The sequence below is a fragment of the Trichosurus vulpecula genome, chromosome 9 (assembly GCF_011100635.1).
Source record: "Trichosurus vulpecula isolate mTriVul1 chromosome 9, mTriVul1.pri, whole genome shotgun sequence".
NCBI classification, from domain to species: domain Eukaryota; kingdom Metazoa; phylum Chordata; class Mammalia; order Diprotodontia; family Phalangeridae; genus Trichosurus; species Trichosurus vulpecula.
In genome coordinates, this window is record NC_050581.1 from 168,950,190 (window position 1) to 168,966,264 (window position 16,075).

Sequence of the window (16,075 nt, forward strand, 5' to 3'; positions counted from 1 at the left end):
CACAGCCTAGTGTCCCATGAGCAGGTTTCTGGTTTCGTTTGGGCTCATAATGGAACTAGCTCCTTTATTAGGAGACCTTGTGAGCCATCCTATTTAGCTGCAACTTCTTTATTTCCTCTGTTTGCATTTAAATTGAGAATGTTCATATGTATGGTCTTGTTAGTTACTGAGCAAAGATCTCACGTTTAGAGTACAAGTACCTAAACTAATTTGTCTAGAGGATAGAAGGTTGGTGAGATTCTTAATACCCTCTACTCTCTTTTTCAGTCCTTGGTAGCCATCACTTTGGAAGCAGAGAGGTAGTCCCACACACTGCCTTAGGGCCATTTGGTGTGTTTATTTGTTCCATGAGATCCTGTAGCCAAAGGATCAGTACTGAATGGCCCCCTCTGCCGGCAATGAACCTTGCTTCCTGAGCAGGGCTAGGCCTTCTGTAGCAGGTACAGTTATCAGGACCACCACAGGCTGATGGGGCCTGCAAAAGTTTGTGCTTGCTGACATAGTCTTCCATAACTAGGGGGCTGCTGAAGCCCACTCATATCAGCTTGTGAAACCAGACTGAAATTTTCAGTATGGACATTTACACTTCAGAAATTGGCAAATGCTACAAATCAGGGCTTCATTTATTGTTTTGTTGGTGGTCTAAATTTAAGAAATTGATGGAAAAATGTTAATATTGCAGAATAAACCTAAAAGTGTGCCGTGCGTGGGGTCCCTCCTTTTCAAGAGCTGGTTGTTAAACATTTACAAGTATACTCCCTGTCTAAAACCTCATGCCACATTGGGGCATGAGAATAGAATGTTGTCCTTTGGGTTCTTAGCAGTCAGGACGTTGTCTGTTTTTCCTAAGTTGTATACCTTCTTGACTCCTGTTGTCAGACCTGCTGCTGTTGCACTTCTCCCAACTTGGAGCACTTCCCTCTAAACCGTATCTCCAGAAGCATTGCCCTCAGACCCTGTGGAAATTAATCCATTCAGCTTTGGAACTTTTGCCCTGGGAATGGGTGAGCTGTCTTCGTTAGTGAATGCTATAGAACATTCATTAAAGAAATGTCCTTTAGTGGTCATAAAATGCATATGGTATTTGTCAGCTGTCTTATTTTCCATATCATGGACTAAGTGCCGTGAGGTCCAGTTGGAATTTGTAGAGAATCCTGTCTCATCTTCACAACATGATGCTTAGTATTATTACTGTTATTAGCACAACTATTTTTGAGAAGGATTCTTTTTCTATATGCAATGATAAATTTTTCTGAAATACGCCCTTTTGATGACTGAGTGAATAGTAGATACCTTTGTGCATCCTGGTCAAGTGAAGAATCCCACCGTGACATCTTTTGCTGTCTTACCAGAGAAAATATGTGGTCACCTGAGCATCAACCAGTACCCTGCTTTGATGGCAGTCCTCAGAAAGTGAAACATGCCATAAGGGGTTGAATAAATTTTGGTTGCAACTTCTGCTCACATTTTACTTTGCTCATCTTTCCAGCACTAGGGAGAAAATGTAGGTATGTGCTTCATTCTGTAGCATGTGTGTGGAATTGTTGGTGAAGTTTTGGATGAGGCTTTTTCAGTAGAGAAATTAAAAGGTGATCATTGTGTCGTCACGCATTAAAAGAAAAAAAAAAACTTAGGTCTCCCCATCTTTTTCCACCAGGCTGAAAGTGCAGGGACCACTCATGTTCTCTGGGGGAGGACCACCATATTGATGTTAAACCTAGTGTGGACCAATTGGCATAGCCTACTGAGTAGCTCAGAATTCCCATGCTCAAGAAATCAGCAGCCTCAGCCATTCTCCCCCCACGTCCCCCCTTGTAGTTGGGATATAGGCATGCACTGCTAGAACTGGCTTTATTATGTATTAAATTTTTTTTAAAAAAGACATACCATTGAGATACTAGCTAACATCTCTATAGCACTGTAGGGTTTGCAAAGCACTCAGCTGAGTTCTGAGCAAACATGAAATGCTTTCCTAAGATTCTAAAGCCGTTTTAAGCTGATCTGGGCATGTTGAACAGTATGGCTCCATCCTGTATGACAGTCTCAAGACTGTACATTCATTGCCTTTTCTACTTCATACTTAATAAACATAATTCCCCCACCCCAACCCCCCAATTTCTATTTTATGAATAACCCCAGGAAACAGAATGTGAAGGTCTTTAAAATGGACAGAGAACAAGCACTTCGCACTTGGGCCTTGTAGGAACTGCGTCTTAGGTTATCAGTGGCTTGCTCCCGTCTCGCTGTGTCTGCTGGTAGGTTAGCTGCTTTTGGCAGAGGAAATGAAACCTCGTCAGTTGTTGCAGGATTTATAGTAGACCTGCTGTTGCAGGAAGTGGTGAAAAGTTGATTGATGGTCTGAGGCAAAACTCTCAAGCAAGAAACAGGATGCACGCTTTCTATTTTTACCCAGTGTTCTTTTCCTACATTTCTTTGTTCCACTTGCACTATGGTTTGGCTGTTTATCAGTAAATAAATCTGTGGTCCAATTTTCTTGCAAACTATATACCAAATTTAAAACAATGGTAATAAATAGATATCAACACAACTATGTTAAGGGTGTGCTGCAAAAGTTAGATCCATATGGCTTGTGGTGGTTGGTTTTCTTAACCTCTCACAGAATATTCACAAAGTGTAATTGGGGGCTGTGTTTTCATGCCCTAAAACCGATGATATCTCAGATGTAGCCATAATCCCACCAACATCTCATTTTGGCAGACATTTTTAAGTGCCTGCTGTGAGAAAGGCGCGTTGTATTAGTCAAGGTGAATACAAAGAGAATATGGCACAGACCCTGCTGTAAAGGGAGTGTACTATCTAATGGGGAATTGGGGAATGGTTAAACAGAGCATGGGGAAGGGGGCGCTTAGTGGAGAACGTTGGACTTGAAGTCGGTATGACCTGAGGTCGAATCCTGCCTCCAACATCTGCCAGCTGTGTATGACCCTGGGTCATCACATCATCTCTTGAGGCCTTGTTCCCTCATCTGTAAAGTGAGGATAATGATAGTACCTTTCTCTTAGGGTTTTTGTGAGGATCAAACGAAGTACACCCCTCTCTTCCCACCCCCCACCGTGATGCTCTAGTCTGGGTCTGGTTCTCTCTCTACAGTTCCTTTGTGATCTCATTAGTTCCCATGAGTTCAGTCTTATTGTATGCAGAAGACTCCTGTGTCCATATCTCCACCTCTCATCTCTTTCCTGAGCATTAGCAGCATTACCCACATTACCAACACTTACGTGGCCCATATGTGTTTCAAAATCAACATTTTCAAAATAGAACTCATTTTGTTTTCTCCTAAACCCATCCTCCATCAAATTTTTCCCATTTCTGTGGCAGGCACCACCATCTTTCCAACTTCTTGTTCTTAATTCTCCCCTCACCTCCTTTCCCTTCTCCTTCCCTCTGCTTCTTTTTCCTCCCCTCCGCTTTTTTTTCCTCCCCTCCCTTCTCCCTTTTCCCCTCTCCCCTCTCCACCCCCGTATCCAGTGAGTTGCTAAGTGTTGTTGATCCAGGTCCACAAGACCTGAAACCTTGACTGTCAGTAGTAGCCTCTCGATTAGTCCCCTTGCTTCCAGTCTTTGCCCTAAACCATTCTCCTCCCAGCTGACAAATTGATGTTCCTCAAATTCAGATCTGACGTCATTCCTCTCTCCACTCAAAAATCTTTGTTGGGTCTCTGATGCCTTTATGATAAAACACAAAATCTTTAGCTAAGCCTTTCAGTCCCTTCATAATATGATTCCCAAATGTCTTTGCAGGATTATTCCATATTATTCCCCTTCAGTTTCTCTTTCAGTCAGAATAAGTCAGCTAATTATTTCATTTCATCTCCTGCCTCTGTGGTCTTTGTAATAGTATTGGAGAGGTTGTGGAAAGACAGACTTGCTAAGCTACTGTTGGTGGGACTTTTAAATTGGTCCAACTATTTTGGAAAGCTATTTGGAATTATGGTTAGAAAGTAACACTGTCTATACCTTTTGACCTGGAGGTCCCATATTGAGGCATGTACCCCAATGAGATAACAGGTAGAAAGGTCTGATTCTCAACAGAGTATGGTAGCACTTTTTTTGTAGTAGTAAAAAAGTGGAAACAAGCTAGCTGTCCATCAGTTGAAGAGTTTCTGAGACATTGAGATGGGTGGTACTGGAGTGATTACCACTTACCCCAAAAGTGTAGAAGAACCAGGAGAACAGTGGACACATTTTCTACAACCTTGTAAATGGAAAAAAAAAAACCCAGAAAATTGAATCTGTAAATATAATGGCTAGACTTTGCCCCTAAGAACACATATGAGACTGCACCTTCTTTGCAGAAGTTGGGAGTGATAGGTTAGCCTTGATCGATGTGTTCCTTTTTCTTAAACAGCTTTTCTCTCCCTTTTACTTTATTTTTTATTTTTCCCTTTTTTATTCTATGTTATAAGGGGTGGTTCTTTGAATGGGAAAGGGGAGAGTGATATATTGGGGGACTGAACCAAACTAAAAAGCCAGCGGCCTACCATGTCTGGGATTCCCTCCCACTTTTGCTATCCCTGCTTAGCTGGCACCAGCAGGAAAGTTTGGCCAACTTTCCTCTCCCCAGGCTCTTCTGCCTGAAATGAGTTTACATGACTCTTTTTTTCCTTGTCTTTGTATTCCCAGTGGCCAGAGTAGTACTTTTCATGCAGTAGCGATCTAATAAATGTTTATTGATTTGAATGGAATAATTTAAATTGTTAGGGTGGCTGCCAATGTGGGTGTCGGATGCTGCATATGGGTTAAGGAGAGTGAGGACAGAGGGGTATCTTGAATTTAGACACAAGGAGAGACTATTAGTGACCTCCAAGAGAATTATTTTCCATGAAGTGATGGTGACCTGAGCCAGATGAGAAGGAGTGGAAGTAGAAGAGCCTTCTCTTTGTAGAATCTTTGCTGTGAAAGGGAAGACAGGGGAAGGGAGGGGAAGGGAGTTGGAGGTTGGGGGAAGGGGAGTGTCTGGTGGTTTTCACCCTCATGGGGGGACTTGAGATTGGAGATTAGCCTGTGAATGAAAGGAGATGGAGGATGAAGAAAGGTTAGAGAGGAGACAAAAGGGTCAGACCCGAAGGTGCAAGTGGAGAGAATGAACGTAAACAGAACGAAAGGCCTTTTAAAAATGGGATGTTCTAAGTGAATTTTATAAAAAGAGCATGTTCGTTATAGCAGTGAACTCATTGTCATCGGGCAAAGATCCTTATATTCTTAACATCAGTCATTCAATAAACATTTATTTATAAATGCCTGCTTTGTGCCAGGCTCCATGCTAAGCGCAGGATGTATGCTCATGGCAAGAGAAAGATAATTGATAATGGGAGGGTCTTTTTATATTTGGTGTGTAGACTTTGTCCCCTTGGGCACCTTCCAACTCTGTCATTACAAGATTTTGTTAGGATTTTCACTAATTAATGACGTCATTTATTTTGCATGTATATTTCTTGATGTGAAAGTTGTCTAGTCTTCATGAGCGTTAGAATGAAAAAGAAAGCACTGGTTTAAATTAGGTGCTTTCTGAGGTGAGTCAATTAAAATAGCACAGTTTGGTCTCCATAAAGAGTGGCAACTTTAAAACCAACTTAAATTTCATCAGTGACTGAGAAGACCAAACATGTTTCATGGTGTTGCTTTTTTTGGAGGGGATGACTTCCTGTTCTTCAGATGGCTATTACTAAGCGATCTGTCTAGGGAAACAAAGGCCAAATGAACCCTACTTTAACTCCTTAGGCAATGGATTTCTTTTCTATAGCAATGGTATTCTAAATGTTTATAAAGTACCTTTTTCTAAGCATTTCTAAGGAGTTTGGAGTGCATCCTGTGTGTATCTTTAGCTACAATCAATACACCTGATTGAATTAGGGAGGTTAGGAGGTTGTCACCCTCATCTTCCAAATGTGGGATAATGAGGCAGAAAAGTGAGTTGATTTGCCTAGAGGTGTCACAGTTCATAAGCAGCAGAAATGGAAATAGAAACCAGGTTCCTGATTCAAAGCCTACTGCTTTTATCTCTACACAGTATAGTATCTTCTGCCTATGTTACAAGTTATATTGTGGGGTGGTCTCTTTAAAGTGTAATGATAATATTTAGAAACAAACTTTTTCTTAAGGAGCATAGTAGGTTCCATCAGCTGCTACTACAGGAAGACCTGGAGGAGCTATAGCCTGCTCTGTCTTTTTCAGGGTCCAGGAGGTTTGGGTTGATACCATGTTTATGGTTGTCACTTTTCTAGTTCATCTGATAAGGCAATCCAGGGTCTGGGAACCAAGGTTAGAGGTGAATGATTTGAGAATTTTGGAGGTATTACATGGGAAAAGGAAATCAGAGTAAAGAGTATTTGAAAGTAAGAAGTAATTAAGATATATACCTTGTTGTAACTTTAACTAAAATGGCTCGTGTCCATCTTTTTGTCTGGTATATTGAATAACTGAATTCTCATTAAACCAGGTTTGATTTGAAAAGAACATTTACGTATAAAATTAAAACCCAAGTGGTTTTGTTATATGCTTAATTGAACTGGCCCAGTGAAGTTCCTCAGCTACGGATGATAATTGGGAGTAAATCTTAGCTGATAAAATTCAAACAAGGCAGTGTGAGTGAATGATGATGAGGATCCAATATGCCGTTATGAAAAACAGTTCTCGATCCAGAATTCAGGAGAAAGCTGGGTTTAGATCTGTGATCATAGACAAGTCAAGTTCTTAGCCTGCATCTCCTCATCTCTAAGAGATATATATTATGTAGCTCATGAAATTGTTTCAAAGCATCAGGGAAACTTTACAGTACCACATAAATGTCTCCTTCCTGCTGAGTCCTATCCTAGTATACATTGTGTGGTAGGCTGAGTGGCAACATAAGGAATGACTTTGGCTCATTAGATGTCTACATACATCCCCTGTTAAATTCCACAATGATGCCACAAGGGGAGGAGATCCATTGGACCAGCACAGTCCTGCCACTGCCCTCTGCTCCCTAACCGCCACCAGTAGTCAGCACTCAGCAGTCTGCCTTCACCAAATGAGCTCTTCACACTGATGAACACATGCTCAGGCTCATTCATGCTATATCAGGGGTTCTTAAACAAGGCTTATTAACTTAAAAATAAACCAAAACATTTTAATAATTGTATAATGTAATGTAATGTAATAATTGGTTTCCTTTGTAATCATAACCTATGTTATATGCATTTATAAAGATTATTTTGAGAAGGGATTTATAGGCTTCATCAGAGGGTTGGGGGTAGGGGAGAGGGAGTGGTTCATGACACATTAAAAGTTAAGGACCGCCCCCCCCATCTGTATCATCAGATAACACCTAGTCTGTGCATCCAGAAAATCCCATTTTACCCCAGCAGCCTCCCCTTCCTGATACCCCTTAATCTCCTTGTACATATGCCATTGATGAGTGATTCCCGTATTTAGCTGTGACTTCTAGGCTACAGGTAACGGCACGGGTCCATCTCTTAGCTTCCCTGCAGGGCCTGAAGAAGTCAGGCATTTCATTTTTGATGAGTGAAGCCCATGTTGTAAGAGGAATACAGTAAAAATGGACCTAATAAAAGTTTTTTTAATAGTGTGTTCTCATTTAAGGCAAAACTCTGTGCCCTTTAGGCCTCCCTCCTTACTAATGTTACAGTGCTCACTTCAGACATTTGCAGTGACTCCTTTATGAATTGTTGGGCAAAAGGGATTTTACAACCCTTTGAGAAATCGGTAACTCGCTCCAGTTGATCTCACAGTTTTCTTTACCAGACCTTCCTCTTCCGTTTCCTAGGCTCTCTGGAAATTCTTGCACTCAAGCATAGGGTTAACTTGGCCTATGAGAACATCAGTCCCACTATTAACACCCTTACTGTGGCTGGTTCACACCATTATGAGTTTGACTCACCTTTATCCCAAACAACTGAAGCCTGTTGTAGAAATGTTAATATATGACCATGTCTACACTTTCACAAGTGAAGATTAACCCCATGGCTAGCCCTGACCCTGTTTTGCCTTCCAGCCATGGATACGTTATGTGTTTATATATTGCTTTCCATCTCCCAGCCGTGGAACATCCTTTTGCTGAGGCCACTACATGAAATTTTTCTCTGAAAGATGGGGTTGAGATTTTTGTTGGAGGTGGGGAGGATGCTATATGACTATGAACTTTATGTCGACATTTTGCGTTTTTAAAAAGTTCCATCTTAATAATAAATTTATTCAATGTTTATAACTTAAGTGATTCAAGAGAGGAGCCACCTTGAAATATATAAGCTATGATTCTCACCCAAGGAAAAAAATGCTTTTTGTGGGGTTGTCTAATTTACCTTTATTCTTTTTTTTTTTTTTTGGAGGGGGAGAGCAGGTCAATTGGAATTAAGTAACTTGCCCAAGGTCACACAGCTAGTAAGTTTGTCAAGGGTCTGAGGTCAAATTTGAACTCGGGTCCTCCTGACTCCAGGTCCGGTGCTCTCCTCACTGCGCCACCTAGCTGCCCTGTCTAATATATCTTTAATTTTGTTTATTTAAGGTCCAAAAAGTTGGCAAGTCTTGCCGAAACTCTACAGAGAACCTACCTTACAAAGGGTCAGCTGGGATTAGAAATAGAAGAACTGGAATCAGCTGCACTTCTTGTGCAGGGGGAAGAAACTGAATCAGAAGTCCCCTGGTCTGTTTCCAGTCAGCAGCTCTCTGGCTTTGATTCACTCACAGGGGGCACTGCAAAGTCAGACGGGATTTCATCATCTAAGACAGAAGACCTGAGTGTAGACAGAGCTAAGCCTGCACATGATGAAGGTGAGAAAATAAATTCTCTGGAAGAAAACACCACCCTGAATACTAATTCTCTTGAACTTTCTATGAAACCCAACATCTGGATGTGTGATGTTGGTCAAGAAAAGTCAGTCAGTTCTTCACAGTATCCCAGGGTTTCTGCTCCACTCATCGTAGAATTGGAAGAAAAAATGGAAACTGAACCTCGGCCTTCTCAACAGCATGAAACTTCACCAGTGGAAAAAGGCAAGCAGCCCACCTAAACTGGTAAACACTACCACCACATCACTCAAGGTCTTATTGTTGGGAGTAGCATTAGATTTCTTACCCTCTTGCTGCTTCTGTTGAATAAAAATGTCATGACTCTGTCATAGTTCATTTTCTTGTTTAGTATTTGTAGCATTGTTTTCACAGAATTAATGTTCATTATCCTCGTTTCAAGTTTAAAGATGAAGTTTTCAAGTATTATGACAACATAATAAAAATGAGTGTTAGCAGATTGTCAGCTCTTTGAGGGCAGAGACAGTTTTGTTTTTGTCTTTGTGGCCTCAGCACATAATGCAAGTGCCTGGTGCAAAGCAGACTTTTAATAGATGTTTGTTGAAATGAATCTAAGATGTAAATATTTCAAGCTCAAATTCAGTAATAAACCATTGCTTTGGATGAAACTGAGTAATTATTGGTCTCTTTTCAGGAGGACTTTTACTTCAAAAGATAAGAAAAAGTACATGTCCTTTATTTTGCAAAATATTTGCATAAATTGTAGTTTTTTGTTGGCCTATCCTGTGGGCCACATAAAGTTGTGGTATATTGATAAAAAACAGGTTTTTTTTTTTACAAGCAGTTGACCCAAGTTCATACTACAGCCATTGCATGGGGGTTGGTCAAGGCTAGAATGGGGTGTCAGGAAATAGCGGACATCAAGGGGAACTTTCCATGAGAATAGAAGGCAAGATGGGCAGAATCCAACAGAACATAAGAAGAGCTTAGCTGGCTTTCAAGGCCAGAGAGTTAGGAAAATGTAAAGAAGAAAATCAGAATCATTAGTTTTGCATGCGGATTATGAAGAAAGGTCATCACTGGCTAACAGTTATTAGCAGAATTTGTAGTAGGAGATCCAAAGGCTGCCATGAATGCCTGTAATTAAATAAGCAGTCATAGAGATTCAGATCTCTGATACCTTAATTCATTTATTCTTTCTAACCTCTTGTTACTTATAGAGCCAAATCCTGTTATGAGAAGTTGAATTTTTGCACCCAGATAACCTCTGACATGATTGCTTCAGCACATCCGTGTTCTGTACAGCTGGTTTTTTTAAAATTCAGAATAATGTGGACAGACGAGTGTGATGACATGGTGATAGTTGCGCATGTTTGTTCTAGATAAGCTGGCAGCAGAGAACAATTGAGGTATTGGAATACATTGCTATGGAATACGTTATGGGCAGCTAAATGTCCTAATGGATAGAGCACAGCACTGGAAGTCAAGAAGACCAGGGTTTGAATCCTGCCCCAAACACTTGCTAGCTGCGGGACCTCAGATAAGTCATTTAACCTCTTGCAGACTTATTTTCCTCATCTGGAAAATGGTCCTAATAATAGCAGCCGTCTCTTGCACCTGGTTTCTGTGGAGATCAAATGAGGTGATTTTAGGTAAAGCTCTTTGCAAACTTTAAAGTGACATGTGCATAATTGTTATCTATAGCAAGATTAAAATATATTAAGGATATTTCCCAGAAATATTTAAATCATAAATACTTTTTCCTCCTTGAAAACTCTCCTGCTCAAACAAACGATCACCGGGGTATACTGATTAGGAACTAAAAACATTAAAACATTGTCGTTTATGTTGAATCACAATGTAGTATGTTACTGTAGAGAACAGGAAAGTATGATCAGTAAGATCTTGGTGGGAAGGCGGGAAATAAACTTGACTGCCTGCTCCATATTAGAAATGTGACACCGATTTCAGTATCCTGTCTCATGGACCCGGGACACCGTCACTGTGTGTTTAAGAGGAAGTGGACTCTTGAGACTCAGCAATTTTACTCCTTTGGGATAATCTGTTAATTCTGATAGAAAGTGAGTGACTGAAATGGAGAGAGAACTAGGACAACTCTCTTGAGAACTGTTTTAACTCTTACAAAGAAGGATCTATAAAGAGAATTCTTGAGAATTTTAATTTCAGTTGGTATTCCAAGACAGCAGAGTGGTGACACTGCATCTCCAGAACTGAGGAAGGAAACGGTGGTAGTGATACTTAAAGGGGACTCAAGCTGTATGTCTGAGTGCCACATCTGGTACAGTGAATCACTCCCAACACTGGGGATTCAGGCAGTCTTTTACTAAAAAATGTATTCCAATGGCCTCATGTGAAAGCAGTTCAGGAAGATAAAAACCGGTATTGGGAAGGTTAAAAGCAGATGGTAGGAAGTCTCTCTGGGGTCTCAGGAGTCCCTTTCCAAAGTTCAAAGAACTCTGTTTATTCTCTCCTTATCTAAAGGGCTAATAGATGGTTCTCGCACCCTCCCCTCCCAATTCTACTTGGGAGCAAAGTTACCCAAAGTGCCTCAGGTCTGCCCCCACAACTTTCTTGCTTGAAGTAGTCCTGGGGGATGATGTGGGAGTGTTGGGGATTAACTTATGCCTTCTCCATTTGACTAATGTTGGCACATGACACTTTTTTCTTTTTCATAGCTAACATGTTATAAATAATTACTTGTATTTGTTTTGCTGTTTGCTACGCTTAATAAATTTTATAGCACTAACTTTGATATTTATTTAGGCTTAGGATGTTGGGTAGTTTGATTAGAGAGATGAGTAAAAGGGAGAAAAGATGTTTCTCCAGTTTAATAAATAATATTTGATAGTGTGGGGCTCAGAGCTAATTGACTAATGAGATTTTAAAATTTGTGTCATTTATGAGGAAATATAATAATATTCCACGATTGCCTTAGAATCCAGGATGAGGATGAATGAAAGCAGAAACCATTAGAAGTGAGGATGAGTACCCTATATAGGCTATACAAGAGAGAGGCCAGCCCTAAAACCCTTTTACATTTGGGGGTTTATATAGGATATCTCTATGTGGCATTGAACAATATTAGTGTGGCATGTTTCAGCCCCAGCAAAAGGAAAAACAGCTTGATTTGGAGAGAAACGTGTCCCCTTCCTTCACGGCCACCATGATAGAGCTTGCCTGAAGAACTTTATTTCCATAGGAGGTTGATGTGTTCACTGTTACAGGACACACCTGGTTATAGAGCTTATTCGGGAGGAACACTGCACCCATTAGAAGAAAGAGGACTTGGGCTTCTAGGAAAACATCTGGTACAGTGAAGGAACTTTCCGTTTGGACTCTATGCCTGACTGCCACTTATTATCTGTGTGACTTTAGTCAGCTTACCTCTTCTCTGAGCCTGTTCCTCATCTTAAATGAGAGTTGGACCATATTATGTGCTAGTGAAAACTGGTTTGGTTAGTATGGCCCTGACCCCAACCCAGGATGCATGGATACGAAGGCTCAGCTGACCCAAAGACCAAGCATTTTCCCATTTCCTAGACACTTGCTTGATGTGGCACAGAGTTAAATTTCCTGAGTCCCTGCCCTTTATTCCTAATTCCTTATTAGGCAACTCAGATAATACTTTGATCTTTTGATTACACTGTTGCTTTGCTCCACAGGTAATGGGCTAGACTTCTACTCATGTCACATCTAGTTTAAAACCTAAGTGGCTGGGGCCTGAGGATCAGAGTGAGCATCTTTTTGCATGTCAGAGGCATTAGCCTGCTTATGGAGCTAGGGACAGTGAAAGAAGCACCCCCATGCTGTTTCCTGTTGGCATCTGCCCAGTGTGACAGTGTCACTCATTGGCGTTCCCTCTCCCCTTCCCCCCCGAATATGAAGTCTCTAAGGGTCCTTCTACCTCTAAATCCATGACTATGATGATCTCCTATACTTATTCACTGGAGGAGGGGCGGTCAAGGCCCTCTGCCCTTTCAATCTCCAACTGTTTGTATTCCAGAAGTGCTCAGCTAGTTGAAGGAGTAGGCATCTCATCTGCAATAGACCTAAAGAATACTTCTATTTGCAAAGAATCCTGTAGATTTTTCTTGGAGCCTTGGAAAGCTGCAAAATTCCAATGGCCATTTGACATTCATGTCTTCCCAGGAACGTAACACTGGCACCCACTTTATGATGCATCATCAATTATTTGCTTCACTTGTTTTTTCAAACTTGTTCACTTGCCCAATGACTTCAAAACTACAAAGGACCTTTCCTTCCAGAAGCTTATGTCCTTCTGTATTCAGCTGGTGGCTTGACTGCCTATTTTGGAATGGTTTAGTTGTCTTTGACTGAAAAACTTTCTTCATACAAAGAATAATAACTCAATCCTTCCTTGACGTCCTTAAGGCAAAGAAACTCATAAAACAACTGTGAGAGGTATAAGAAATCACAGCAATTGAGCTTTTTAAATTTGGCCATAGGTACCTGCAATGCTTCCCTTGCCCTCTCTTAGCTCAGAATAAGCTTAAAGCATTATATTTAACCCTGCCTTTATTTACAGTGGGCTAAAAATATGATATGCCAATAATCCAAAAAACATCTAAAGAAAGTTCTTTGCATATGGACAATTGGTAAGGCTGCTTCAAGAATCTCTGGTAACCATGTCAATCACTTGAGTCAATTGATAGAGAAAAATAAATTATATCACTGTCTGGATTCCGTAACAGCAAGTAGGAGTTCTTAGCCCTAACTTTACAGATCCAGTCAGGGCTTACCTTTGCCTATTTGGCTCTGTTCTCTGGGAAAGTCAGTCTTAGGCAAGCTTATTTCCCTTTTAGCTGCTCTAGAGAAATGTGAAGGGCTAGAAATATAATATGACAGACAGAACCATGACTCTGTCAAAGTTAAAGGACCTGGGTTCAGATTTTACCTCTGATGCTTACTCTGTAATGACCTTGGGAAAATCATTTAACCTCCGTGGGCCTTATTTTCTTCATCTATAAAGTGAGGGGATTGAGTTAAGTAGCTCCTGAGGTCCCTTCCAGCTCTAGATGAACAACATCTCCACAGTTCAGTAGTTTTACTCGTAATGGAAGCATTGTTTGGCTTCCCGATTTACATATTCTATGATCTCTTTTAAAAATAGGGTCCCGGTTTGTCTGATAGACCATTCCTCTGGCATCTGGATCTGGGGTAATGTCATCTTTCGCTGGTATAAAATTTAGCATCATAAGGTTAAAGCTGTTAAGTGCCAGAGCCAGATTCCCATCAAGTCCTCTGATTCCAAATCCATCCCTCTTTCCACTGTTTCATGTGGCCCCTTGTTCACGAACGAGTCAAAGCCTACCTTTACAGCATTTAGAATTTATTAAGCAAAAGGAACTGAAGCAAACAGGGTTAGTGACTTGCCCAGGGTCACACAACTTGTAAGTGTCTTAAGGTCAGATTTGAATTCAGGAAGGTGAATCTTCCTGATGGCAGGCCCAGTACTCTATCCACTGAGCTACCTAGCTGCTCCTAAAAATACAATAGAACATAGATAATGTAAATATGTGGTATTCTAAGTCAATATGCAGCCTGCAGGATCCTTATGTTCCATTTAGTGGCCCTGGTTCTATTTGAGTTTGATACCCCTGGTCTAGGGCACCAAGAACTCTAATGAGGTAAAACTCTAGGGAATTAATAGCAGAGAAGGCTAATCTCCAACCCCTAATTTGCTCCCTCAGTACCCCTCCCCCTCAACTACAATTTGATGGGATAAGAGGAACCAAGCATTTGCAATAGAACTCCACTCCATCCCATGCATTCAGAAATCAAAAGTTCTTGGTCTGGGACTGCACTGTGGCAGAGCTCTCTGTACTGCAAAAGTCCTTGGACAGAGAATGGAAGAGCAGAGGGAACTGGGGCAATGCATTTGTGGCCCTCCACAGACTTTGAGAGAAAGGTCATCCAACTGGAGCCAGTTCTGTTTACCCCATAGACACTTGGCCAAGAAACTGTGAGGCTGGTGCCATGAGAATTGCCCAACTTGGAAGGAGGCTTCAACTGCTTTGAGCCCTCAGAGAAAGCACAATCAAGAGGGGAAGGAGTCAGAAAAGTGAGACATAGGGGAAAATAGGAAAAAAGACCAAAATTATCAGAGATCTTAGGAGGAAGAAAATTCAGTTAAAGACCTTGAGCAGAAGCAGATGAATTACAAGGGAAGATATTAATAACAGAAGGGAGTATGGCTTCCAGATCAGCTGAGCAAGTCCAGACATCTATGAATAGATATCATAAAACAAAGGAAAATGAATCAATACCTGATGATACAGGAGATCTTTTGGATTTCCAAGAGAGTATAGAAACACAGCAGGATATTCCTAAATAATTTAAAAGTGACATAAAATTATGAAAGCAGAATTTATGGCCTGCATAGTAGAAATAACCAACATAATAGGAAAACTTGAATCTATGTTGGCAAGTCTTACCAAAGAAGCTGGAGAGAGAATTACTTATTGGGAATGCAAATAAACAGAAGTAAAGGACAATCTGGAAGAAGAGAGGCAAAAAGCATGATCTCCATACAAGTAAAACATATTAATCTTGAAGACAGGATACATAGAGACAACTTTGGGATTTTAGGTCTCTCAGGACACATCAGAAAACCTGAACACTATAATGCAAGAAAGAACATAACTGCCTAGAAATTTTGGACACAGAAAACAAAGTGTCAGTGGAAAGAATCCACAGATTTCCTCCAGGAAAAAAAAAATGCTGAAAGCTCTGAGAAGCAGAATGGTTATATCAGACAACTGCAATGCAGGCCTTTCTTGCTCTCTCAAATTTTTTAGTACTCTCTTCCTCTAGAAATCACTTTGTACATATACACATTCCAGTATACATAGCGGTAGGCAGTGTGATAGAGTAGCTTGATTTCTGGGCTTGGAAATTTGAAGACCTGGGTTCAATTCCCACTTCTGTCAATAGCTTATATGCCTGGGCAAATCACAACTGCACTGTACCTCTGCTGACCCTCTCAGACTTACCCAAATTAAGGGGTATGTGAGTTTGGGCGAATGGCAGAGAATCACATTCTGCAGTGATGAAAGTTCCTACTTCGGGCAGTCCCCATTCTGTTCAGTAAGTAGGTCTGTTGCAAGTGTCTGCAGGTTCAGCCCTGGTACTATGTCCTATTCAAAGTCTTTCCTGATTCTCCCAGTTATTAGAGCGCTCTCTCTTCTGAAATTGCCTTAAATTTACTTTTCTTTGTGTATCCCACAATCCAGTGCAAGACCTTTGAAGGCAGGGATCATTTTATCTTT

The 16,075-nt window shown here is 40.9% G+C and overlaps 1 protein-coding gene across 1 annotated transcript in view; it reads left to right on the forward strand.

Moving 5' to 3' along the window:
• SHQ1 (SHQ1, H/ACA ribonucleoprotein assembly factor) overlaps positions 1–9,430 on the forward strand; it is a 127,651-nt gene extending 118,221 nt beyond the window's left edge. The window contains exon 11 of the mRNA XM_036737427.1: positions 8,524–9,430. Coding sequence (XP_036593322.1) covers positions 8,524–9,028 — 505 coding nt within the window. The 3' untranslated portion in view covers positions 9,029–9,430. The remainder of the gene's footprint in view (positions 1–8,523) is intronic.
• Positions 9,431–16,075: the final 6,645 nt, after the last annotated feature.